This window comes from Erinaceus europaeus, chromosome 16, assembly GCF_950295315.1.
Source record: "Erinaceus europaeus chromosome 16, mEriEur2.1, whole genome shotgun sequence".
NCBI classification, from domain to species: Eukaryota; Metazoa; Chordata; class Mammalia; order Eulipotyphla; family Erinaceidae; genus Erinaceus; species Erinaceus europaeus.
In genome coordinates this window covers 34,187,957-34,215,243 of record NC_080177.1, presented here as the reverse complement: position 1 = coordinate 34,215,243, position 27,287 = coordinate 34,187,957, and the positions used below count along the sequence as shown (strand labels likewise).

At 35.3% G+C, this 27,287-nt stretch overlaps 1 protein-coding gene across 7 annotated transcripts in view; it reads left to right on the top strand.

The window, feature by feature from the left end:
• The window catches only part of LRRC9 (leucine rich repeat containing 9), a 96,890-nt gene extending 70,727 nt beyond the window's left edge, over positions 1–26,163 (top strand). For 5 of the 7 annotated variants that reach the window (XM_016186492.2, XM_060174875.1, XM_060174877.1 and 2 more), the window contains 10 exons: positions 737–859; positions 8,653–8,783; positions 11,324–11,432; positions 12,229–12,368; positions 16,296–16,432; positions 18,772–18,989; positions 20,030–20,098; positions 20,807–20,947; positions 22,136–22,280; positions 25,939–26,163. In XM_016186492.2, coding sequence (XP_016041978.2) covers positions 737–859; positions 8,653–8,783; positions 11,324–11,432; positions 12,229–12,368; positions 16,296–16,432; positions 18,772–18,989; positions 20,030–20,098; positions 20,807–20,947; positions 22,136–22,280; positions 25,939–26,111 — 1,386 coding nt within the window. In that variant the 3' untranslated portion in view covers positions 26,112–26,163. The remainder of the gene's footprint in view (positions 1–736; positions 860–8,652; positions 8,784–11,323; positions 11,433–12,228; positions 12,369–16,295; positions 16,433–18,771; positions 18,990–20,029; positions 20,099–20,806; positions 20,948–22,135; positions 22,281–25,938) is intronic. The other 2 variants (XM_060174873.1, XM_060174876.1) reach the window with 2 other exon arrangements.
• The last annotated feature ends 1,124 nt before the right edge of the window (positions 26,164–27,287 follow it).

The following is a 27,287-nucleotide window of genomic DNA, read 5'->3' as shown; positions in this document are numbered from 1 at the left end:
TTTAATCTCACCCATCTTTACCCTCTCAGCAACCTGCTAAAAAGGCAAATCAAACTGTCTCATCTATAAGAAAGGACATTTTCTCTTAAGATGAATTCTGTTACTCATTCAGAAGACAGAGAATTTTCATTTCTAACTGCAATGTTTTTCATTTCTGTATACCTATAGATCTCATAGATCACTATTCCTTAAAATGTATTGTTATAAAGTTAGCAGAGTCCCTTCTAAACCTTTATTACCAATATACTATGTGTGTGCTTAGCATCCACTCTGAAAGGACTCTGAATAAATAGCATAGATCATTGAAATTTTGCATAAAAGTGAACATTAATGGTATGAAAGGGAAGCCCTTACAACAGCAAGTACACAAGAGCACTGAAATCAGTATAAAAAGGATAATTGGAAAAAAAATTTTTTTGGAGCCAGAATCTTGCACAACTACAATTTATCACTCCAGGCCACTTTTTCATTCAGATAGACAAAAAGATGATAGATAGATAGATAGATAGATAGATAGATAGATAGATAGGCAGGCAGAGAGAGACAGACCATAGGCTCAGAGCTTCTTCCAGCACCACAGCACCTCCCATGTGGTGTTTGAACTCGAACCTCAGTCTTGCACATGACAAAGCACACAGTGTACCCAGTAAACTGTCTCTCTGGTCCCTGACTGAACTTTTAAGGAAAAAATATACCAGAGTTATAACATTTGTGCTTTTTTATTCTTACTACCCAGGGCTTATACAACTTGGTTATTTTAGACACACATGGAAATGTTATTGTATGGAATCAAGAAACATACAGGTTGTTTATCATATTTCATCTTCCAGAGCTGAAAGCCTTGGACGGAATCTCAATTGTAAGTGTTTTATGACTCCCACCATAGGACCAAACCAAGCTTCCTGTTCACGTATCTACTGGCCATAATGATTTTAAACATTGCTTTACCTTTAGTATGTTATCTAAACATACCATACTTGTTAAAATACAGTCTTCAAAATATATTTTACATTTGAATTTTTGTTTTCTTCTCTGACCATTTTTTTTCTTTTATGAAAGGAGTTAATGGTTTACAGTACAGTGGGTAACACATGAACATGAATTTCTCATTTCACCATGATAGGTGTCTGCAAAGCACCCCCACCCCCACCTTGGGTCGTTTTCTACAATTATACACCAGGACTCCAAAGCCCCCCTCACCACCCAGTCCCCTCCCTGCCATAAGTGGTAGGGAAAGGAAGATGCTGCTACATTTGAATTCAGTGCTTAAAAAAAATAGAACAAAAATTATTTTCCTTTTTCCCAGGGGGTATTATGGTTTACAGCAAATACCGTTGTTGGTACATGTGTAAAGTTTCTCAATTTTCTGCAAAAAAATTCTCATCCCCAGTCTAGGTGTTCCTCTACCATCATGCCACAGGACCTGAAAGCACCCCCCCCCCCAACAGAGGCTTTTGCTTTCTATTTGCTATAGATAAAATATTTAAACTTTTAATTGAGAGGTAACTAGAAGGCATTAATTTTTTTTTTTCAAAACTCAAACCAAGAGAAAGTGACTTTTAAAATGGAAAGCTGAGGGGTCCAGGCAGTGGCGCACATGTTTAAATGCACACATTACCATGGGCAAAGGCCAGGGATCGAGTCTCTGCAGGTCTGTAGGTGTATGTCTTTCTCTCTCCCTTTTTTACCCCCTGCCTCTCTTCAGTTTCTCTCTGTCCAATCAAATAAATTAGAAAAGAAAAAAACACCTGCTTGAAAGTGGTGGATTCATAGTTCCAGCACTGAACTCCATCACTAACCCTGGTGGCAATAAAAGCAGTTTTTTTGAAAAAATAAAAATAGAAAGCTGAAAATTGAGAAATATGAAGAGAATTTCCAGAACTTGGTAACTAATTGGATATGAAGGACAAGGAAAGGAAGTAAATTATTTCTGAATCTATTCCAGTGGGGATACATGAAGAAAAGCACTTTTTAAGAATAAAATGATCAAGTATTGAACATGATATTTTACATAATAATGGGTCACAGGAATAGAGACATCAAGCAGACCACTGAAAGCACAGGACTTGTGGCTGAGAAAATATGCCTAACTATATTTTATATATCAGAAAATGCAGGTTCTTCTACTGATTCTAATAAAATTTAGTAAACTCAAGAGAATAAGGGATTTTAATTGTATTTTTATTCTTTGTGGCATATTTTCTTCTTTCTCAGTACTATAAGAGTCCTCTTTTCCCTTATTTTCTTTTATTTAAAAGGTTTATTTTATTTATTTTTTTATGAGAATGAGACCAATACATAGCTCACTTCTGGTAAAGGTGAAGCTAGGGATCAAGTGTATGGGACCTCAGATATGCAAATATGCAAATTATGTGCTCCTTGGCTCATTATTGAATTGCTTTTTTTTTTTTTTCCTATTTCAAGAACTTCCTTTCACCATTATTGTGGGAGAGGTCTTCTGTGGACAAATTTGCTAAATTGTCCTTCAACTGAGAAGGTCTGAATGTCCTCTTCACTTCATATTTTTTCTGCATAGATGGTTCTAGATTTACTTCTTTCCCAGCTTCTTAAGAGAAATGCATTATAATTAAAATCATTTACTCCATACACAAAGAGTTCATTTCTTCTCACTGGTTTCAGAATTTTTTTTCTGCCTTTGGTTTTCAGGAAAACTGACTGTGACCATGACTGGTCATGATTTTGGCATGGATTGAGGGGGCTTTGGGGGTTTTCCTGTTTATTTGCGCTGTGTGTGTGTGTGTGTGTGTGTGTGTGTGTGTGTGTATGTGTGTGTCTGTGTGTGGTGTGTGTATGGGTGTGTGTGTGTGTTTGGAATTTGCTCATCTTTTTAAATCTGTCTTTTATGTTTATGTCTTTTAGCAAATTTGGGATATTTTCAGCCTTAATCTGGCACCACGGAATGAACCTAGGGCTTCACTATACACAATAGTGGTAACTATTGAGTGGCATTCTCAGGCTCTTTTATTTCATTCTTTATTTGAAAGAGAAAAAGAGAGAAGTACTTATTCATCATCATGGGAATTCTACATAGCATTGTTCATAGAGGTGCTCCCATAGGGTTCAGATGCAATGTTATTTAATAACTTTCTTCTTTGTAATGTGAGCCTGTATAACTGTGACCTCCTCTCATTTTTATCATTAAAATATTTCTTTATTTCTTTATTCCCTTTTGTTGCCCTTGTTGTTTTATTGTTGTAGTCATTTTTATCACTTTATTGAGGGGAGGGTTACTGGTTTACAGTACAGTTGTTGACACATGGGTGCAATTTCTCATCTTTCCATGTCAAGTGTCTGAAAAACACTTTCACACCCCCCCCCCCAATTTAGGTCATTTTCCACCATCATGCACCAGGGCCATAAGGCCCCTTCCATCTCCTCTACTTCTCTTCTTCCCCAGAGTCATCTGTTTTAGTGGAATACACCATACCCAGTTCAAATTCCACTTTGTGTTTTCCCTTTCTATCCTTGTGTCTAAATTCCACCTACAAGTGAGAGCATTCGGTATACTTTGGGGGGGGGCGGAGCTTATATCACTTAAACATGATTTCTTCAAGTTCCATTAAAGATTAAGCAAAAGAGTAGTACTCCTTCGTGTCTATATACCATGACTTTCTTAGCCACTTATCTGTCATTGGGCATCTGAGTTGTGATACTGTGAACATAGGTGTGCACAGATCTTCTTGGGTAGGTTTTTTTTTTTTCCTTTGAGTTAATTGATAGGATAGAAATTTATGGGCCATAGAGCAGATCAATTTCTAGCTTTCTGAGAAATCTTCAGACTGTCTTCTGCAGGGGATGGACTAGTTTGCATAACCACCAGCAGTGTAGAGTGAACTCACTTCTTAATACTGCTTTTCTTGCTTCCATGGAATCTGAAAGCCCATCTCTCTCTCTCTCCCTCTCTTTCTCTCTCTCTCTTACATGTAAACTTTTTTCTTTTTTAAAATTTTTTCTATTATCTTTATTTATTCATTGGATAGAGACAGAAATCGAGAGGAAGACAGGGAGACAGAGAGACACCTGCAGCACTGCCTCACTATTCACAAAGCTTTCCCCTGCAGGTGGGGATGCGGGGCTTGAACCGGGGTCCTTGTTAATTGTAACATATGCACTCAACCTGGTGCTCCAGCACCTGGCCGCAGGAAACTTTTTTCTAGTAGTATTTTTTTTCCTTAATTGGGAGGTTAATGGTTTACAATACATTGTTGGCACTTGGGTACAATTTCCTATTTTTACATGATAGCTGTCTGCAAAACACCCTCATACCCAACTTAAGTCTAATTCCATCTTCATGTACCATGACATCAAAGCCTCCCAGTCCCAGCACTCTTCCAGTTTTTTCCCAAAGTCCTTTTCTTTAGTGCAATACAACAAAACAGTTCAAATTTTATTTTGTGTTTCCCTTTCTGTTTTTGTTTCTTAAGTTCTGCTCATGAGTGAGATCATCCTATATTAATCTTTCTCTTTCTGGTTTATCACACTTAACATGATTCTTTCAAGTTCCATCCAAGATGAGGTAAAGAAGGTGACTTCATTTTTAAAAAGTGGAGTAGTACTCAACTATGTAATACACCACAATTTTCTTAGCCATTTTTCTGTTCGTGGACACCTAGGTTTCTTTGGATTATTACAAAGAGTAATACTATGAAAACAATTGTACATATATATGTTTGTATGGGGTCTTTGTTTCCTTAGGTTACATCCAGGAGAATAATTGTCAGGTGGGAGGGTAGCTCCATTTCTAGCCTTCTGAGAATTCTCCAAACTGCGACCTATAGGGATTGCACTGATTTACATTCCCATTGGCAGTGCAGGAAGATTCCTTTACCCTTGAAACCTCCAACATTTGTTGTTTCTGTCCTTTCTGATGTATGACATCCGTACAGGAGTGAAGTAGTACCTTAGTGTTGTCTTTATTTGCATTTCTCTAATAATCAGTGACTTGGAGAATTTTTTCTTTTCATATGTCTATTAGTCCTTTGGATCTCTTCTCTGGTGCATATTTTGTCTATACAGTCTCCCCACTTTTTTGTATTTGGTTTTTGTTGTTGTTGTTCATTTGTTTATTTGTTGTTGCTGCTGAGCTTGGTGAGCAATTTATCTATTTTGGTTGTTATCTTTTTTGTCTGATGTATGACATAAAAAGATTTTCTATTCCAAAAATTCATAAATAGTCCTTCTATTCAAGTGGTGATTTCTTTTGCTGTGCAGAAGCTTTTCAATTTGATATAGTCCCATTGGATTATTTTTGTTTTTTTTTCCTTGTGAATGGGATTGATTCATTGAAGACACCTTTAAAACTTAGATTCATATTCCCAAAGAGATAAAGAATAGGGAATCTTCCAATGGAGAGAATGGTATCTGGAACTCTGCTGATGGGAATTGTATGGAATTGTACCCTTCTTGTCCTACAATATTATAAGTCATTATTAAATGACTAAAGAAAAAAAGATTCCTGCCAATGCCTTCCTCTAGTTTCTGGCTTCTGGTTTGAGACCCAAATCCTTGATTCCTTTGGAGTTTACTTTTGCCTATGGTGAGATGAAGTAGTTCAATTTCATTCTTCATGTTCCAAACAACACTATTTGTTGATGAGACTCTCCATTCTCCACTTAATATTTTGGGTCTCTCAGGCTGGGAGTATGGATCGACCTGCCAATGCCCATGTTTAGCAGGGAAGCAATTACAGAAGCCAGACCTTCCACCTTCTGCACCCCCATAATGACCCTGGGCCCATGCTCCCAGCCTGAGAGGAAAGCTAGCAATGGAGGGGATGGGATACAGAGTTCTGGTGGTGGGAACTGTGTGGAGTTGTCGTCCTCTTGTCCTATGGTTTTGTCAGTGTTTCTATAAATAAAAATTATATATATATATATATATATATATTCTCTTTGTCAGAAATTAGATATCCATAGGTGTGGGGGTTTATTTTTTCTAGATAATTTTTAGTTTATCTTTTGATTTCTTCATTGACCCTAGTGTTGCTCAGAAGCAGGTAGTTTATAGTTTTTACATGTCAGATATTTTTCTTATCTTTTTTATTGGGGGGATTAATGGCTTACAGTCAACAATAAATATAGTTGTTGGTACATGTGTAAAACTTCTCAGTTTTCTGGAAAAACACTCTAACCCCCCCCCCACTCAGGTCCTCCCTAACCATTGTACACCAGAACCTGAACTCCCCAACACATACACACACACGCACACACACACGCACACATACAGCTCTCCTCTTTTACTTTGGTGCAATACATCCAAGTTCTGCTTTGTGTTCCCCCTTCTATTCTTTTTTCTCAACTTTTATCTATGAGTGGAATCATCCCATATTCATCCTTCTCTTTCTGGCTTATCTCATTTAACATGATTCCTTCAAGCTCTATTAAAGATACGGTGATGAAGGTGAATTTATTACTTCTTGTTTCCTTTTTGTGGTTGATTTCTAACTTCATATTAGAGTGATTAGAAAATACTCTTATTTTGATTTCAGTCTTCACTTATTTATTAATATGTTTCTTATATCCTAACACAATCAGTTCTTAAGTGTGCTCCATGTACAACTGAGAAGAATGTGTATTCATTTGGAGCCTGGTGTGGAAGTTTCCATATGCATCTATTAAGTCCATTTCATCTATTTCTTCATTTAAGGCCACTAATTCTTTGTTGATATTTTGTTCAGATGGTGTTTCTCTTGCTACATATTAAAACCCTACTATTATTGTACTGCTATCCATCTATCATTGAAGAATGACCATATTTTTTATATTTCTTATAAAATAAATATAATTACATATAAATATTTTTCTTGTTATAAATTATAATATCTCAGCTTCCACTCTAGCCTTTGAACTAAGGCCCATTATATAAAAATTATACAAAAATTCAGACTATCATGTCTTGCTTTGAGTCTCTTTTGAGGCATTAATATAATATTTATTTCCTAATTATTAAAAATTTTACCTATAATTAATGTCTCCTCTCCCTACTTACATCCATTTGTTTTTTCACTTTGCAAGGAATAATAGGTCTAGATTTCAGGTAGTAATATTGTATAGCAAGTACTTCCTTTTGTAACTCCCATTCAGGTAGAGTTAGCTTCCATAAGTATAGAACTCGTGGGCTTTTTCTGTCACCAGGCAATACAGATGCATTCACTGTCAACCACAGTTTTACTAGATGGAGTGAAGGTCACCCATCCAAAAAAGACCCTTAGATACTGTGACACAGGTTTTAAAACATAGTTAAATTCTTTCTTAGCAGTCACTGCTGTTTCTAGTACTTGTAACTGCAGCTGTGGTACCCTGAACACTGAATTAGATAAAGGGAAACAGTTGTTAAGGGGTGAGAGGAAGGAGAAAAAACAGTATTGATTATACCAGCATCACCCTCCTTTAGCCAGAATTGCATAGTTATGTAATTATACTTCCCGATTTTTCTTCCCAAAGATACACAAGCCACAAGGTAAACAAATAAATTCTATCTGGGTGAACACTTCTTTGGTTGCACTCACATTCACATTAAGTTTGAATGCTCTAACAAACGCATGTAAACATTCATGTTTCTTTTTCCTGTTCTGATAATCAGTATTTTAATTGCACAGCCAAACTCTGTCAAACTATTACTCTAACAAACAATTTCTATTACTCTGATGAAGGTATTTCTCTGCCCACTGTTGGACATTCTGAACTCTCAAGTGAAATAAGTCATTTGTCAGAACTACTGTAATATATACTGTTCCAGTTCTTTTATAGCTCTGTCAGCATCTGCACCTACCACTGGGAAAGCAAAAACCTAGTCTAGAGTCATTTTCTATTCCTGTCAAGACCCATGTCAAATCCCCCAGGGCTTCCAGTATTGATCAGACTTGCTAGCTATATTCAGAGCTTTCCCTCTAGGGGAATCTGCCACATAGCAGAGATCTCTCTGCTATGTAGTCTCTCTCTTTTAATGGTAGACAGAACAATTCTTAATGACATGTTGTACCTTAGGGGGTGAACAGGGAATATATCTAGATTCATCCTATATTTGCATTACTACAGACCTCCCAGTGTTCACTTATTTTATAGACTAGGTGGCTGCCTTAAGTGAGCATAATTGCTTGTCTATTCAAATCATCTCTCTAGGTTTCTATTCAAATCACCTTCCATTCCTAGAGTTCTGATGGGCACTGGTATGCTTCAATGCATCTCTCAAAAATTTACATGGGTCATGCATCATGAGCATCACTTTAATAGTCTATCCTCTAATATTGAAGTTTTCCTGATTGCTGGGATGCTAGATATTTTACTATTTTCTGGATATTTGAGTACCCTCCTACCTGGCCACATAATCAGATCTGGAAGAATTAATAAAAGTACAGTGTTACTAGTATGAGTCACAACAACACACAGGTAACTCACTATGGTATAATTCCTCAGATCCCAAGGACCTTTCTTCTCTGCATCTTTCAGTCTCTTCCTGTTTATTCTATATATAGTACATGTGCCTGAGCACATTGTGGGGGGTGTTAAATGTATACACAGTGGGAAGAATAGAAATTATGAGTCTACTCCATTTTGATCTGAAGGCAGAGAATTAATGTCATTTAGCCAACTGTAAAAGAGAAAATAACTTTCTATATGTGTTCAAACATAGGAATCACCAGAGACTGAGTGTGCAAAAGATATATTTGGTGGCAGACTTACTTCTGACATGATTACTGAACGACAAGGGCATTCCAACTTCAATCAAATGGAAGAACTAAATTGGACTTCATCATCCATCAGGTATGAATTTTTCCCCACCCCAGGTATGAATTCTTATTGTATGCTTTTTGACATTATAATTTAATGTAAATTATATTTTCTAGTATATGTTATCCAAATATAGCCAATAATTCAGTATCTACCTTACTTCAAAATCTTATTCTAACTTCAATACCTTTTAAAATACTTTAATAATTTTTTATTACCCTATAAGGTGTCATCACTCTCTTTGTGAGGCCTTGCATTTCTTTTCCTCCTTTATAGTGGAGTTTTAAAAATGAGAGCACGTTTATAAGGTTTGCTTCTCATACCCTAACATTCTAATTCAGTACAATCTGACTTTCATTGCCACCATTCCTCTACTCTCATGTACGTCGTCATTGTCCTCCCGGTTGACCCGTTTCTCTCTTATTCTGCCTTCTTCATAAACACACATCTTTAGTCACCTTTTCCTAAATCATTTTACTGGGGTGAGGGTGGTGGTAGTAATGGTTTACAGTACTACTGCTGACACATGGGTATCATTTTCATCTTCAGATGCCAGCTGTCTACAAAACACCCTCACCCCCCACACACTTAGGTCCTTGCCTACCACCATTCACCAACGTTCCAAGATCCCCTCTAGCCTCAGAGTCCTCTGTACTGGTATAATATACTACACCCAGCTTTCAACATATTTTAACTTATTGAGGACCCCCCAAATTTAGCCCAAACATAGGCTCAAACTTAGGCTCCTGACTTTCAAATGTTCATCTGATGTTACCAGAAAAAAAAAAAAATTAGGACTCATTTCTCTTCGTTTTCCATTTTTAATTAATTACCAATTCTACAAAGTATATATCTTAGGTATATCTCATTATCTCCCGTCTCTCCATACTGAATTTGGTTGCCATTGATCGCACAGGATCTTGGTGATCTTTTAATTTTTTTGCCTTCAGGGTTATCGCTGGGGCTCAGTGCCCACACTATGAATCCACTGTTCCTGGCAGCCATCTTTTTTCCACTATTGTTTTTCCACTTTTTTCCATTATTGTTTAGGTATTATTTTTACTGTTGTTGCTGCTGCTGCTGTTGTCGGACAGGACAGAGAGAAAATGAGAGAGGAGGGGAAGATAGAGAGGGGGAGAGAAAGATTGACACCTGCATACCTGTTTCACCACTTGTGAAGTGACCCCCCTGCAGGCGGGGAATCGGAGACTCAAGCAGGGATCCTTGCGCAGGTACTTAAGATACGCACTATGTGCGCTTAACGTGCTGCGCTACCATCCAGCCCCAGACCTTTTAATACTTTTTGTTACATGAAAGTCTCACCTGAAAATTCATATATTATCCATATTACCTTCTAAAGTACAAGCTTTATCCTAACACTTCCCTTATCGACATTTTCCATGACTTGTCATTGTATAAAGAACATTTTAAACCCCTTTTATTGCACACAATCCCTTAATTACCTGTATATTTTATCTTTTATAGACTTACCTTTATTACTTTATAATTCTTTATCATCTAGGAATTCTAAAATACTCTTATCACAAAATGCTATTTCATTCTTGTCTTTGTTTATGCCTGTTCCACTGATTGCAACTCTCTTATTAATCTCTCTAGTATCGACCTGCAAGTTCTCTTAAGTCACATTCCATGATTTTCTCCTATATGAAGTCATTCCTGACTACTCTCAATAAGTTCTTGTTCTCTAAAATGTCATTGCATCTAACTCTTAACAATGTTACTTTTTAGATTTCAGTTTATCTGAATCCTATTTCTTGAGAATAGAGTGTCTTTTGTTTCACCACAGCCTTTCCAAACACATTGACTGTACTTAGCAAGTGCTAGTGAAACTATGTCAGATGAATGATTTACTGGATAGAAGTATGCTTTGTTTGTAACTTCTTGTACAAAATTTTTTCAGAACAGGAAAATAAAAAAGAGCAAGTCCCTGGAGAGAGAGAAAAAGAGAGAGAGAGAGAGACTGAAGATATTGAGGCCAGATGGTGGCACACCTGGTAGAATGCACACTTAACTATGCATTAGGACCTGCATTCAAACACTGGTCCCTACTTGCAGGGGGAAGCTTCAGCAGTGGTAAATCAGTACTGTAGATGGATCTCTCTCTCTCTCTCTCTCTCTCATTTTCTTTCCTTATTACCTTTCTATTTCTTTCTATCTCTATCAAAAAGATAAAGAAAAATATAGCCACCAAAAGTGATAGTTTTGCTATGCAGACACCAAGCCCCAGTGATACTCCTGGTGGAAAAAAAAAAAAACTTAAAAAAAAAAACGGAAGTTGGAGATTTTTACTCTTTTAATTATGGTCATGATATTGATTGTGATCTTTATGTGATGCTAGAAATATTTTAGTACATAGTTAATCTTATTTTATTACATGTATTCAGACATACATATTTATCTGATATACGTGCTTTACATTAAAGACAATCTTTATTGAAGCGTTTGTCAAATGAGATTTTTCTGCCTTTGGGATTGTACATAGTGGAACTCACTTTTTCCTCTGTTTTTCTTATAGTGTTAAAGTTGTAACTATTTATTTTGTCTAACTTCAGAACTGTGGATTTGATTCCAGTTGACCAATTTAGAAATGTTTGTAATGTGAATTTACAGAACAATAACCTTACCTCATTCAGTGGATTAATCTATCTGCCTAATGTGAAGGTTAGTTACTGACAAATTTTCTTTCCAGGTTTTTGGTACAAGTTGTAATCTCTCTGATGAGTATTTTCATCTCATTTAAGGTACAGAAACTATTTCAGACTTTTTTCAACAAACTAGAAATGGTATTACTTTCCACTATTATTTTAGTTAACTTCAATTGCACGTGATTGTTTTGTAAGTAGTAAGTCTTACTCTGCAATAGGAGATGGGATAGGGATGATGCCTCTATAGTCCCCACTGCATCCTGATTTATTGCTTTGACTATGACCCTACTAATGCTTTTTCAATATGGAAATAGTATCTCTTCAACTGAGGAGTTATTTCAGTCAGTTTTGGAGAAGTCAGAAATGCAGATTGAAAAAGTTAAACTGCTTTCTGTATTAGAAATTTTGTCATTTCCCAGCATATCAGAAAATAAAAACAAACTCAAATCTAAATCCAAATAATTTCCCACCTGCAGGGGAGCTTCACAGGTGGTGAAGCAGGTCTGCAGGTGTCTATCTTTCTCTCCCCCTCTCTGTCTTCCCCTCCTCTCTCCATTTCTCTCTGTCCTATCTAACAATGATGACGTCAGTAACAACAACAATAATAACTACTACAACAATAAAAAACAACAAGGGCAACAAAAGGGAAAGTAAAAAAAAATTATCATTTGAACACTTCTATATTATTGTTATATTGTATAGTCCAGTTTATATCCATACTATTCTTATATTTTTTAATATTTGACAATGGGAAAGCAGAGATATAATTATTTATAATATAACTTTTGATTAATAAGATATTATTTCTACAGGTTTTATGCCTGAACTATAATCACATTGAATCAATCATACCTAGATTAAAACCTCAGACTCACTTAACCAATAGACAACTACTCCACCAGAAAGTCACTTCAAGTGGCTATGGACAGCAAGGAGCTTCAAAAATCAACAGGTATTAGTATTTTTTTCATAACTATAAATAATATTGGCTGAAATTTAAAAAACTATTAGTATCATTAATGATGGCATTTAAATCTGTTTAGCTTATTTTAATACTTATTAATACCTACATTGCAGAAATAAACTTCACATATATAAAAAAATGCCTTTGTCATTGCTTTTCTCCTACTTTCTTCATTATAGTCATATTATTAAAAATTAAATGACAAAATATTGTGTACTTAGTGACCTTGATTTTTTAACTGAACTACATTTCACATATCACAACACTTTACCCTTTGTAATTATTTTTAGTATATTCACACAAAGTTGAGCAACCATTACCACAGTCATACATATATATCTATGTATATATCAGAATATTTTCATTCCAGTTTTACCAGCAAAGAACTTTCCTTATATGACTTCTGTATACTACTGATAAATATATTTTAAGGACAAAAATATTTATAAAGTTAACAGTCAAGAATACAGACCAGGGGGTTGGGCCGTGGTGCAGTAGGTTAAGCGCATGTGGCACAAAGCGCAAGGACTGGCTCCCCACCTGCAGGGGAGTCACTTCACAGGCGGTGAAGCAGGTCTGCAGGTGTATATCTTTCTCTCTCCCTGTCTTCCCCTCCTCTCTCCATTTCTCTCTGTCCTATCCAACAACGAACAACATCAACAATGGCAATAATAATAACCACATCGAGGCTACAACAACAAGGGCAACAAAAGGGGGAAAAATGGCCTCCAGGAGCGGTGGATTCATGGTGCAGGCACCGTGCCCAGCAATAACCCTGGAGGAAAAAAAAAAAAGAATACAGACTATTCTTCTCCAACAAAACTTCCTTCAAATCTATTTATAGTTCCCAGTCTCAATATCCTTGCACTTGGCAACAACCACTAATCTTGTTTCTATCACCCATAACTTTGCATTTCCCTAGAATTGTATATTAGATTCATGTAGTTAGTAGTCTTTTGTATGTATCTTCTTTCACCAGGCATAATTCTTTTGAGATTCATAAACATTATTGCAAATTGTGGTGATTTATTTCATTTTATCACTGAATAATGTACCCTTATACAAGCATACCTGATTTATTCTTGGTCTTTCTTATTGTGTTTTATATATAGTGTATACTTTTCTTATAAATTTAAGGTTTGTAGCAATCCTAAATTGAACAAGTTTCCAAAAGTGTGTGTTCAATTTGTGCCTTTGTGAGACATTTAGGTAATTCCTATGATATTTTAAGCTATTACTATATATGTTATGGTAATTTGTAATCAGTGACCTTTGATGATAGCATTGTAGTTGCTTCTGAATATCATTAATTAAAGCCATTATGAAAAGCAAACATAATCTATAAATGTATGTCCTGACTGCTCCACTGGCTACTGTTCATCTCTTTTCCTTTCCTTGGATTTCCCTGTTCACTTTCAATAAGATTGAAATGAGGTCAAGTAATAAGCCTATAATGACCTTTCAGTTAGATTAATTAAGCATAGTGAAGAAAGCACACTAGATGCAGAGAGAGGCTGAAAGCTAGGTCCCCTGCACCAAACTAGTATTTAAAGGAAATAAAAAGTTCTACTCTAGTGAATGCACAGATGATAAGAAAGTAAAGTCTTATTGACTAGATGCAGAATGAAGATCAAATCAGCCACAATATTCCCTTACACCAAAGTCTAAACCAGAGGAATGTCCTGTCTTCAATTCATTTTTTTTATTATTGGATAGAGACAGAGAAATTGAGAGAGGAGGGAGAGACAGAGTGACACCTGCAGCCCTGCTTCACCATTCATGAAGCTTTCCCCCTGAAGGTGGGGAGCAGGGGCTTGAACCTGGGTCCTTGTGTACCATAATGTGTGCACTTAACCAGGTTAACTTCTTCAGTTCTATCAAGGCTGAGAGACATTAGGAAGCTGAAGAAGAAAAGTTTGAAGTTAGAAGATGTTGGTTCTACACAGTGTAGCTATAGTAAATTATCCAGAAAATCTAGTTAAGCTAATTAACAAAAATGGCTACATTAAACAGCATGCTGCCAATGTAGATTAAATTTAATTTTTATTGAAAAAAGATGACATTTAGAATTTTTCATAGCTAGGGAGAAGTTAAGTGCTTGGTTTCAAAGATTCAAGTGACAGCCTTACTCACTTGTTACAGGTTCATACAGTTGGGCTTTCATGCATGCATCATTTCATCACTCTTGGATGGTTTTTTTTTTTTTTTTTTCAGATAGAGAGAGGCAGAGAGAGGGATAGAGATACACCACAGACCTAGAGCTTCCCCATGCTATAGCAGTGCCCACGTTGGGGCTGAATTTGGAATCAATATGCATGATGTGGCACCCATACTCATGAGTCATCTAGCCAGGCAATGATATGTAATTTAAGTTTTACAAGTATTTAAATATTAGTGTCACTGCCTTGGCATTGTACTTTATTTTTGTTTTTCATTAATTTCTTTGTTTTAAAAAGAGTGATACAGAGGGGAAAAATACAGTAAGAGAGATAAGAGCATTACTTAGCTCTGGTTTATGGTGGTCCTATGGATTGAACTTCAGAGCCTCAAGCATGAAAGGTTTTTTTCATAATCATTATATTTTACCCCCAGCCAACTTTTTAAATTTCCTACATGATGCCTTTTAAATTAATTTAAATTTGGTAATCCAATTTATCAACCTTATCTCTTACTATGTATGAGAACTCTGTTAACTCAAGGTAACAATGTCTTGCCCTGTTTCTTTCAAAAAATTTCATGATTTTATCCTATATTTAGGTCTATGAATCATTGTAAGTTACTGAATGTGTATGTTGCAAGATAAAATGTGAGATCTAAATTTCTTTTTATAGATAGGTAGAAAAAAGTATCTAAAAATTGAACTATTTTATCACTCTTTCAAATCTGAGTGAAAACTTGGCTAGGTAGAACATTCTTGGTAGAGATTTTCTCTATTCAAAATTTTGGATATATTACGCCAGTCCTTGTTTAGAGTTTCTATTGAGATATAAGTTGGTAGTCTTAAAGAGATTGCCTTGTTACTCTTTGCCTTTCTCTTGCTGCTCTTAGGATTCTCTCTTTAGCTGTGATCTTTGCCATTGTAATTATAATGTGTCTTGTAGTGCATTTGTTTGAGTGTATTTTGTTTAAAACTCTCAACTTTCTGGATCTTAGCATCTGTCTCCTTCTTAAATTTGGGGGGAAATTCTCGGCTGTTATTTCTCCAGATAAAAACTCTATCCCTTTTCATGTCTGAAGTTTCAAAGTCCCAGGTCCAATCCCCATTACCACCATAAGGAAAAGTTGAGTAGTGCTCTGATAATAAAATTTAAAAATGAAAAATAAATAAAATTCTGTTCTATCCATTTTCTCTCTTCTTCCACTTTCTCCTCCTCCTCCTCTTTATCCATACCTATGAAGTAAATGTCATATGCATAGTAAAGCAAGAACCCTTTCAAATAACTATCTTGTCAGCCCTCAACTGATTTTTTAACATTATTATTTTATTCTGTTACATTGATAAATTATTTCATAGTGCAGATAATTTCCTGTTTTATTCTTTATAATAGTCTCATACAAAATTATATTGTATGAAAATTAAAAGTTTTATTTATTCCTTTCCAACCTGAATTCATCTGTTCTTACCATTCTTCTTAATTTTTACTTTAAATTCCGCTCTTCTTAATTTTCACTTAATTCTACTCTTATTAATTTTAATTTTAAATAACCCTTTTAGTACTTCTTATTCTTTGTCATATAAAATAATTTAAAGAATAAAATATAGTTTTATAACATATACATAGCATATACTTTTTAAAATAATGAGTTATTTTTCTCTTTTATTAACTTTAATTTATAGTGAGTAAATATGTTATATTTTTGTAATACATATCACTTGAAATTAAGTTTATAGGCTCAAATTCATCTGTGTTTCAGAGACACAACAAATAGTGAAAATTTGCCTCCAATAATGGAAAGTTTAGAAGTTCTTCATTTGGGTTACAATGGAATTTGTAATTTAATTCAGCTACAACTTAACAGACTAAAAAATTTAAAATTCCTGTTTCTACAAGGTGAGTAACATATTTGATGTATTTTATTAAGAATTTATTTTATAGGGCCAGGTGGTGGCACACTTGGTTGAGCACACTTGTTACAATGTACAAGGACCCAGGTTCGAACCCCTTCTCCCCACCTGCAAGGGGAAAGCTTTGTGAGTGCTGAAGTAGAGCTGCAGGTGTCTCTCTCTCTGTCCCTCTCCCTATCACATCTTCTCCTCTTGATTTCTGGATGTCTCTATAAAATAAATAAATAAATAAATATCATAAAAAATTTTGTTAAAAAGTTGATTTTTTTTAATCATTCTCTCATATATCAGTTTTACTTAAAACTGATTGTTTTAGAAAAAATTAGTAGCTATACATGGATTTTTCTTGGGTTTTTAAAACAAATAAATATAATATCCTATAGTTATATAATATTGCATTCTTGGTTATATGTACAAATATAAATACAACATTCTAGCATTGTAAAATATTGTATTTTAGGACAATATTCTATAACTATAGAATCCAGTATTCTAGGGCTATGTACAGTACAATGTCATACTTTGTTTCTATGCCATATTCAATTAAAAGTCAATTTTAAAAATCACAAGTAGGGAGTTGGGCAGTAGAGCAGTGGGTTAAGCGCAAGTTTTGCAAAACGCAAGGACTGGAGTAAGGATCCGAGTTCGAGCCCCCAGCTCCCCACCTGCAGGGGAGTCGCTTCACAGGTAGTGAAGCAGGTCTGCAGGTGTCTTTCTCTCCCCCTCTCTGCCTTCCCCTCTTCTCTCCATTTCTCTCTGTCCTATCCATCAACGACAACATCAGTAACAACAACAATAATAACTACAACAATAAAACAAGGGCAACAAAAGGAAATAAATAAAAATAATAAAAATCACAAGTACTTATTGAACCTAGAGCTGTGCTATTACAAAACACATAGCAATACCTCATGATTATAATTATATAATTTACAGTCTTGCTGTAAAATAAGGTCTAGTTGTAGAAATAACTGAAAAGATGAATTCAGTCCTATGGATTACTAACTTAAGTACAAGTTTAGAGAAGACAGGAATTGAAACATTAACCTCTCTATTTATCCAGAACTCTTCAAAAGATTGATAGAAGTTAGAAGGAAGGTGAGCATGACCCAGAGCTTTGTGGATTGGGTGGAGTAGAAGAGTCTCAGGGCACAGTTATTCAGTCTACAGAAAATGAATGTGCTGGGTGGTGGCATACCTGGTAGAACATGCATCACCATGCACAGAAACCTGGGTTCAAGCTCCACATGCTTACTTTAATGGGGGGAAGCTTCACAAGCTGTGTGTGAGGCAGCTCAGCGGGTGTCTCTCTCTCTGTCTCCCTCTTAACCCCTTTCCTCTCAATTTCTTTCTGTCCTATCAAATAAAATACAGGGAAAAGTATGTGGAGGGAGGGGTGACTGCCAGGACTCATGCAGGCACTGAGCCTTAGTGATAACTCTGGTGGCAATAAAAAATAAATAGTAAATATATTATTAGATTTGTCTAATTTTCTGTAAAGGGTAGGGTGAAAGTATGGAAAAGCAAATTAAAATATCAGGATTAAGGGTTAAATTGCTACAAAACTACGTGGTTAAATTAGTGGGAGGTTTTCAAACGTGATAAATGCTGCTAATTGTAAAAATTCAAGATTTCCAAAGTCACATTCAGCGTAGTTATCTTGAAGTTTTCTTTTCCTTTTCCTTTCTTTCTTTTCTCTTCTTTCTTTCTCTTTTTTTTCTCTCTCAGTCAAAAAAAGCAGACAGGCAGAGAGAGTGAGAAAGAGCACAAGAACACAGGACCAAAGTTTCCTTCAATGCAGTCAGGGGTGAGCTCAAAGTTTTCAGCAATACCAACTATACTCACACCTAATTTCTGAACAGACAGGTTTAGTCAATTCGGTACACCGTGTATAATACATATTAGTCTTTAAAAGAATGAAGAAATGTTGGTAAATGTTATTGGATGATGATGCTACTTTCCCATAAATTACATTTTCATTTCTGCTTAGAAATACAGTTTTCATACTTGTTTTAAAATAATCTGATAAGAATCAGATAGTTAACTTTTTATTCAGGAAGGTTGTTACTGTTGCTGAGGTTTCTCCACTCTGGCCTGAATTTTTAGGGTAGAAAGAAAGAGGCAGAGAGGGCGTCTACAGTCATACCACCCTGAGTGTGCTAAATATCATTTGATCTTAATAGTGTGGGCTTAATTAATATTTGGATGAGAAATAGAGAGAAGGGGGAAAGACACCATAATACTGAAGCTTCTCCAACTGCAGTGAGGGTTGGGTTCAAGCCTTAGTTCTGAGAAATCTAGTCTTACTTGACATCTTTTTTTCAGGAAATGAAATCACCCAAGTTGAAGGACTTGACAATTTAGCAGTTCTTCAGGAACTGGTAGTGGACCATAACCGCATTAAAACATTTAACGATAGTGCTTTTGCCAAACCAAGCTCTCTGTTGACACTTCACCTGGAGGAAAACAGACTACGAGAACTCAGCAAATTACAAGCTCTGGTAAAACTTGAGAAACTTTTCCTAGGATATAATAAAATACAGGTAACTTTTTTTTAGTTTTTTGTTATATTTATAGGGCTTGATTTCTCTGGACATAAGTTTCAATGAAAAATTTGTATGCTACTTATCATTTATATGCCATTTAAATGTCCTGTTCTGCAAAGATATACACCCTGCTTCTACCCTTTAAAAAATTGTCCAACCTGTGTGTGCCCACATGCTAACAAATGTTCTATGGCTCTTTTTAACAGTTCTCTCTGACAGATCTTATTTGTTCCTTATTGTTCTTTGTCCAATATGTTTTTGTGTCTCAATCCCAGACTTCCTCTGGCCCTTCAAGCTCAAACTTGGCTCTAGTACTTGTTCTGACACTTAAATTAACTCCTTATCATAGATGCTGGCTTGACTTTGATATCCCATCTGCTTCCACTCAGGGCTTCCTTGGAGAAGATCCTACCCCAGTTTTACCTCATCAAGAGTCAACCAGTTTATACTAGGCCATTGACCCAAATGATCATACACAGACTCTCTCCCTAGTCTGTAGAAAAGAGAATTGATATACAACCCTAACATTCCTAAGTGTTTGGGGTGATGAACTTGTTTGAGTAAATCTTGTCACAAAGAGACTTTTAGAAATAACTATGCAGAATCTAAAATGTATTTAGAAACTCTCACCAAGGTTAAACAGATAAGCAAGTATCCCATCTAGTAGTGAATTCAAGTCATTTAGCTACAGTCAGGTTTTCCTGGCAAACATAACAGGATTCACGTTATTTTCCACACTTCTGAGTCAATCCTTTGGGGGAAATAGTCAAGTATATCCTGAATTCTAAAAATGTTGTCCTTTACAACTGTTTATATATGGTGTATTTCCCATAGAACATCATCTTTGTCAATCAAGTATTTCAACTCTGTTGTACACAAAATCTTTCTTGAATCAATAATATAGAATAAGTCAAACTGACTTCAGAGGACTCAAATAAGCTAACTGTAACCCAACACTTATCCATGATAATTTCAAGTCAACCTCTATTTGAAAATATTGATCCAACCAAATAATAACATATTTAACTTTTAAATAGGATATGGCAGAACTGGAAAAACTTGATGCTATCTCTTCCCTCAGAGAGCTTACAGTTTATGGCAATCCAGTGAGTATGTTATCTTTACCTTTCTTACTCATTAGTTAACTTCCTTTAGTTGTATGTAACTTATATTACATAATAGAATGAGATGCTTTTATCTGTTTCTATATGCACATACTATTATCCAACCATAATTTGTCGAGTACTACCTGCCTCTAACTAATCACAATGTAAACTGCCTTTATCATAAAAAAGAACATCTGTTTCATGGCAATACCTTGCATTAATTGACCAATTTATCTATCCCTGTCTCAGTGATTTAGTGTTCTGGAGTGACTAAATAGCTGCAGTGACATAACTTTAGCATGCACCTAATGTCAGTCTGAGCACCAGTACATTACATCAGAGTATTAAAGCAATAGGGAGATTTAGTACAGTGGTGTCTCTTCTATCCTGTCTTGATCTCTCTCATGCATGCTCACTCTCTCTCTCCCTCCCTCTCTCCCTCCCTCCCTACCTATCTACCTAAAAAAAGTTAGCCCAGTGCAGTGAAACTCCAGCAAAGACAAATAAAACATTTTAGTGTAATAAAATATTTACTGAAGTTTTAGATTAAGTCTTAATTTAGGATAGAGTAGACACCTCTAATCTTCTTTCTCGTTCCACCTTATTTTTTTTTTCCACTGCATTGGCTGTTTTTAAAACTACTGGATGGTTTTGCTCAAATGAAATAAAAGGTTTCTTAAGGATTAAATTCTTTTTAATTTTATTTAGATTTGCAGGAAAATGCTACATCGCCATGTGATCATATTTCGAATGCCTAATTTACAGATGCTAGATGGAATTCCTGTGAATTCAGATGACAGAGCAAAAGCTGAATTTCACTTTTCTGAACTACAAGCAAAGAAAAATTCAGTAATAGTTATATTGTTTATAGTTGTCTTTTAACATATTTAAATTACTAGTAAATTAACATTATATTTAATCTTGTGCATTTTTTTCTTAAGACTAGCTAATATTTTAATATTATTTTAGTATCTTTTAGTGATCACTGTATAAAGCTGTTTGATATAAATAGGGCACATACACAGAAGTCAGAGAAGATCCTTCTAATCACATACTTTTGATGTAAAGCAAATAATTTTAAATTTGGGTGCCTTGGTTTTTTTGTTTGTTTTTTGTTTTTTACTAGAGTATAAGCTGTGTTCACTTCGGTAGCACATATACTAAAATTAGAATGATAGAGTGTAAGCAAAGTTGGCCTTATAGCAGAACAGGAATAAATTTCTAGGGAAACCAAGAATATCCTGACTAAAATATTTCACTATTTGCTGATTCCTAAAATTCTCTTTTAAAGCCTCTTACTAGTCAACTAAGCTATAAAATGTAGACATTATCTAAAGAGTCTGAACATTCATTAAAAGAAATTATTGTTTTTCCTTTTTCTTTATTTTTTCATTTAATTTATTATTGGATAGAGACAGAGAAATTGAGAGGAGAGGGAGATACAGAGAAGGAGAGAGACTAAGAGATACATGTAGCTCTCCTTCGCCACTCATGAAGCTTTCCCCCTGCAGGTGGGGGCCAGAGCCTTGAACCTGGGTCCTTGGGCACTGTAGTGAGTGCACTTAACCAGGTGCACCACCACCTGGCTCCTTATGTTTTACTTAGTCCCCAGTTCCTCTACTTGTTTTTTTTTTAACTAACTGGCCAGGCACCTGATGAAATGTGAAGAATACAATGATGTAGAAAATAAAAGTATTACCATACAAACTCATTAATAACAAAAGAATTATAAAAAAGGAAAAGATCTAATTCACCTTTTCTTAAATCTATACTTACCTTCTTAATAGCCTTGGAAAGGTGCGAGTACCCTCATACTAAATTCTGTTGATGAGTTTAAGGCAGTCTGGAAAAAAAAAAAAAACTGAACATAAGTTTCTGATGAAGTTAACTGCTTAAAAGATTCCATTTCACAATTTTTGTCTATTATCTACTCTGTATTTAGGGAAATAACTCCTGACCTACAATTTTTTTATTATATCAAGTATGACTATTTATCTGAGTTCTAGAAGTAAAATGTTCTTAATTTTTATTTTGTAGATTATTCCTGTTCTCAGCTCTCCTATGGATAGTGGATCATTTGGCCAAGTGAAAGTTCCTCCCTTAAAGATAACAAATGTAATTCTACCCAATACATTCAGTCATTACATGGGATCTGACTTCAATTTATCTCCTGAAGCTGAAGGTATTTTGAGAGAGACTTACAGTGAATGTAACAAAAATTGGAATGAAAATCTTATATCAATTTCTAATATAAAATTGTATGTTTTAAATTTATATTTCCTAGAAGTTCATGTTTGCTCAAGTTTCATATGGCCAGACTAGTTTCAAAGAGTCTACCATATTTTTTATTTTGTTCTATTATTAACACATCATAACTAGACGCTGATTTGTAATTTGAACTTTGAAACATGCAGATTTTCTAGAATTCATTTTCAAAGTTTTTTTGTTTCTTTTATGTATTGCATAACAAATGATGACTACTAATTTGTGAATACATCTGTTTTAATGTAGTAAAAAATCAAAGGTTTGAAAGTATAGGTTTCAGAATCTGGGGTTAGGAAAATAGTTTACAAAAATCATACTATTTTTTTCTTAAAAATACAAGAAAATTATCTGAGAAGCCATTCTCAGTAAGAGTTTTAATAGTTAAAACTTTAAAAGAGGAAGTATACTAAAATAATAGATCATGGAAATATAATTATTTTATTATTTTTTTAATATTTTATTTATTTATTCCCTTTGTTGCCCTTGTTTTTTTTAATTGTTGTAGTTATTATTGTTGTTGTCGTTGTTGGATAGGACAGAGAGAAATGGAGAGAGGAGGGGAAGACAGAGAGGAGGAGAGAAAGATAGACACCTGCAGACCTGCTTCACCGCCTGTGAAGTGACTCCCCTGCAGGTGGGGAGCCGGGGTTCGAACCAGGATCCTCATGCCGGTCCTTGTGCTTTGCGCCACCTGCGCTTAACCCGCTGCTCTACAGCCCGACTCCCATAATTATTTTATTATATACATTTTCATTCGGAGGATGTGAGGGCGATCTGGCTGCGATATCTGTCACCCCATTGATTGCCAGGGTTGAGTCCGCTGATCTGGCAGGCTGGCTAGGTGGCTAGGTGGGTGTCCCCTTCTTTCCTCACCGTTCCATGTGCATCCCTCCCAAAGAGGGACCAAAGAGGAAGGCCTTTCTGGAATAGAAACCGTTAGGTCAACAGGTCTTTAGTCCAGGGTATGCGAGTAGCTGCGCTCCCCTGCTTGAACCTCCAAACAAGCTCTCAAGGTCCATTTTCATTCTGACTTAGAAAAAGCCTTTTCCGTAATTCAAGATCTTCAGTGACAATCATTTTTGGTGAAACTGAAGTAGAGCTACACCTCCTCTGAGGGCTCACCTTTTCCATTATTTTACCTTTCTACGTTGCCTCTGATATTGATAGAGAATACAACTTCTCGACAAAAGTCAAAAAGTGATTTAGGAGCCAACTAGAATAGTTACTCTACGTGCTTAAAGATTTTATAAATCTGAATTTTAAAAAGCCTAAAACAATTTATTATAACAGGCAACATAACTAACTGTTCATATTTTAATATACTCTATCTTCAAGGTTTTAGTCACAATGAGAATTTTTATGTTTATGACTAGTAAATATAATTATTAATGAAACTGGACATGCCAAGTTGAATTTAGTCTCCTGCTCCTCTGTCTCTATTCATTATACATGTATATGTGCGTGTGTGTATGTATGTGTGTGGGTGGGTAGCATCAAGAGGTACATTTATACCACAGGAGTGCAAGAAAGAGAAAGAAATATAATTCTTATTTAAAAAAATAATAGCCGGGAGTCCAGCAGTAGTGCAGTGGGTTAAGCACACGTGGCAAGAACCTGCATAAGGATTCCGGTTTGAGCCCCCAGCTCCCCACCTCAGGGGAGTCGCTTCACAGGAGGTGAAGCAGGTCTGTAGGTATCTTTCCCACTCTCTGTCTCCCCTCCTCTATTTCTCTCTGTCCTACCCAACGACAGCAACAACAACAATAATAATAATCACAACAATGATAAAAAACAACATGGGCAACAAAAGGGGAAAAAATGGTCTCCAGGACAGTGAGTTCGTGGTGCAGGCACCGAGCCCCAGCAATAATCCTGAAGGCAAATAATAATAATAATAATAGCCAAGAATTTCCACCAAATAAGGGTGGGAACAGACACTAAGATCCAGCAAGCACAAAATGTTTCAAACAAAATAAACCCAAACAAATACATACTAAAATGTATAATTAAAAGAGCTAACTTAAAGACAAGAGAATCCAAGAGAAGAAACAGAGTCACATACAAGAGAACCATTGTAATACTATCAATTGATTTCTCAATCGAAACCCTAAATGCCATAAAAGAGTGACGTCATATACTCACAGTTTTGAATGGAAAGACCTCCAACAAAGAATACTCTATTTAACTAGGTTGTGCAATTTTAAGTATTACAAGCTTTTCAAACAAATAACAGTTAAAGGAACTGATTATCAACAAACCAGTTTTACAAGAAATACTGAAGGGACTTCTACAAAAAGAAAATACTGGGGGGAGGGGTAGATAGCATAATGGTAATGCAAAGAGAGACTCATGCCTGAGACTCCAAAGTCCCAGGTACAGTCCTCCGCACCACCATAAGCCAGAGCTGAGCAGTGAGTGCTCTGGTTAAAAAGGAAAGAAAGAAAGAAAGAAAGAAAGAAAGAAAGAAAGAAAGAAAGAAAGAAAGAAAGAAAGAAAGAAAGGGAGAGAGGAGAGAGAGAAAATACTTGGTGATTTCACTTATGTAAAGCAAAGCAAGGGAACAATGTCAAGTAAAAGTGAACCTGTAATGAAAATGAAAGTGGCCTGCAAAACTGTAATTACCAACAGAGATTAGGAAGAAGGGTTGGGTTACAAAAGTGGACAGGGTCTAGTGGACTTTGGTGAAGGGATTGATACTTTGGTGATGAATGTTGTGTGGCACAATCTTCTGAAGAGGCATGAAATTCTACAATATAACTGATCTTTTAAAGCAAAGTAACCTGAAAGACAAATACCTATTTTTTTAAAAATTAGTATAATGGGGGTCGGGCAGTAGTGTAGCAGGTTAAGCGCACATTGTACTAAGAGAAATTACGATCCAGGTTTGAGCCTCTGGCTCCCCACTTGCGGGGGTGGGGTGGGGGGAGGGTCGCTTCACAACTGGCAAGCAGGTTTGCAGGTGTCTTATCTTTCTCTCTTTCTCTCTTATCTTCCCCTCTCCACTCAATTTCTCTCTGTCCTATCTAACAGCAAGAATAACAATAACAAGGGAAACAATATGGAAAAAATGGCCTCCAAGAGCAGTGGGTTCGTAGTGCAGGCACCAAGCCCCAAATAACCCTGGAGGCAAAAAAAAAAAAACCAGGTATAATGCCATCTTTAGGAACATTATCAATTAGAAGGCATTCTTCACTTCTTTAGTATTCATTGTACAATATTCTTTAATATTGTTCTTGTACAACTATTGTTTTAATGTTTTCTTAAAAAGCTATATTTTGTCCAATTTTTCTAATTGTTATTCCAATTTTTACTTTTGAAAGTATGAACACTGAATGTGAACATTTATTATAGCACTCAGTTCTGGATATTTACATATTCTTAATTACCTAAAAATCAAATAGATTCATAATCTTGGAGATGTTTTAAAAACTTTTAAGTATTAGAAATACATTCAGTTCTATATGAAAATTTTTATGTTAAATATTTATGGCATACATTCAACTGAAGGCCAGTCAAACTGTATTACTTAATTTGTTATGTGATTCTTCTCATTCTTTCATAATTCCTAATTTCAGACAAAAAAAGCAAGAACACAGGGATGCTGGCAAATAACCCTCGGAATATCCATGCAGAAATAGCATTTCGACAATTCAAAGGAATAAATCTCTCTCCATCTATGTTATCAAATCAGAACATACCATCTTCAACTGCACAAATGTACCAGAGTAATCAAGATGAGGAACGGTAAAGCTATTCTGTGTTTCAACATCATTTTCCATTAAAAAGAGTTAATGCCCAAATTTTCTAGTTGTGTATAAAAATAGGGAATCTTTTATGTACTAAAATTGGGGGAAACTAAGAACTGGGAAAGACTTGTCCGATCCTATGGAGTTCCTTCTGTCACATTCACCAACATTTTCCCTAGATCTGGATTATTGGCATTATAATTCAGAAAGATTTAGAAATCGCTATCAAGGCAGAATAGAACACTTTAATATTTACATGGGAACTACTTTTTATTTTATTATCTTCCAAGTTAGTGACTATGATTTTCTTAATTATTTATTTGAATTACTGTTTTAGAACATTACAAATACTATAAAATTTTAAAAGACATATCATGAAACAAAGCTCAGAAATTATTGAAATATTTAGTCCTGGTCTTACAAGTATTTATTTAGAAAATTTTAGTATTTGTTGCTTGTCAGCTGAAGAGACTAAGATAATATTAGAAGATAAGAATACTTTTCATTGATAGGATGTCTGATTGGGGTTACTAAAGCATACATTTCTTATGAAACAATTATTAGGAAATCAGGTTGAGTTTTGATAGTTGAACTTACAAATTAGTTTTTTAGTATTATAGTTTTAAACATTTTCTAAGTCAGGACTATCTTCGGAATTGTTTAGATGAAAATCATGGTATCAGTAAAGCTTGCTGAAGGTAACTAGAATGAATCTAGACATGCTCTAAGAAAGGGTAGGATGTTTCATATACGAAACATTATTAATGAGTATATTATTTCTCAATTGTTTCCATAGTTATGAATTGTTTGGCTTTTTTATTAGTGACTTAATAATGATTGACAAGAAGTGATGAAATTGTACAAGGAGTTTTAGTAACTGAAAAGAACATAACTTCAAAATGTATAGACAAGGGGCTGAGTGGCAGTGCACTGGGTTAAGTGCACATAGCATGAAGTACAAGGATCCTGGTTCAATTCCCTGGTTTCCTACCTGCAGGAGGATCATGTCACAAAAGGTGAAGTAGGTCTGAAAGTGTCTCTCTCCCTCTTTATCTCCCCCTATACCCTCTTAATTTCTGTCCTAATAAATAAATAAATAAATATGTAGGCACATTTAAAATGCAGATCTTTGATAATTATATTTCAATGGAAATATTTTTTAAATATAAGCATAAACT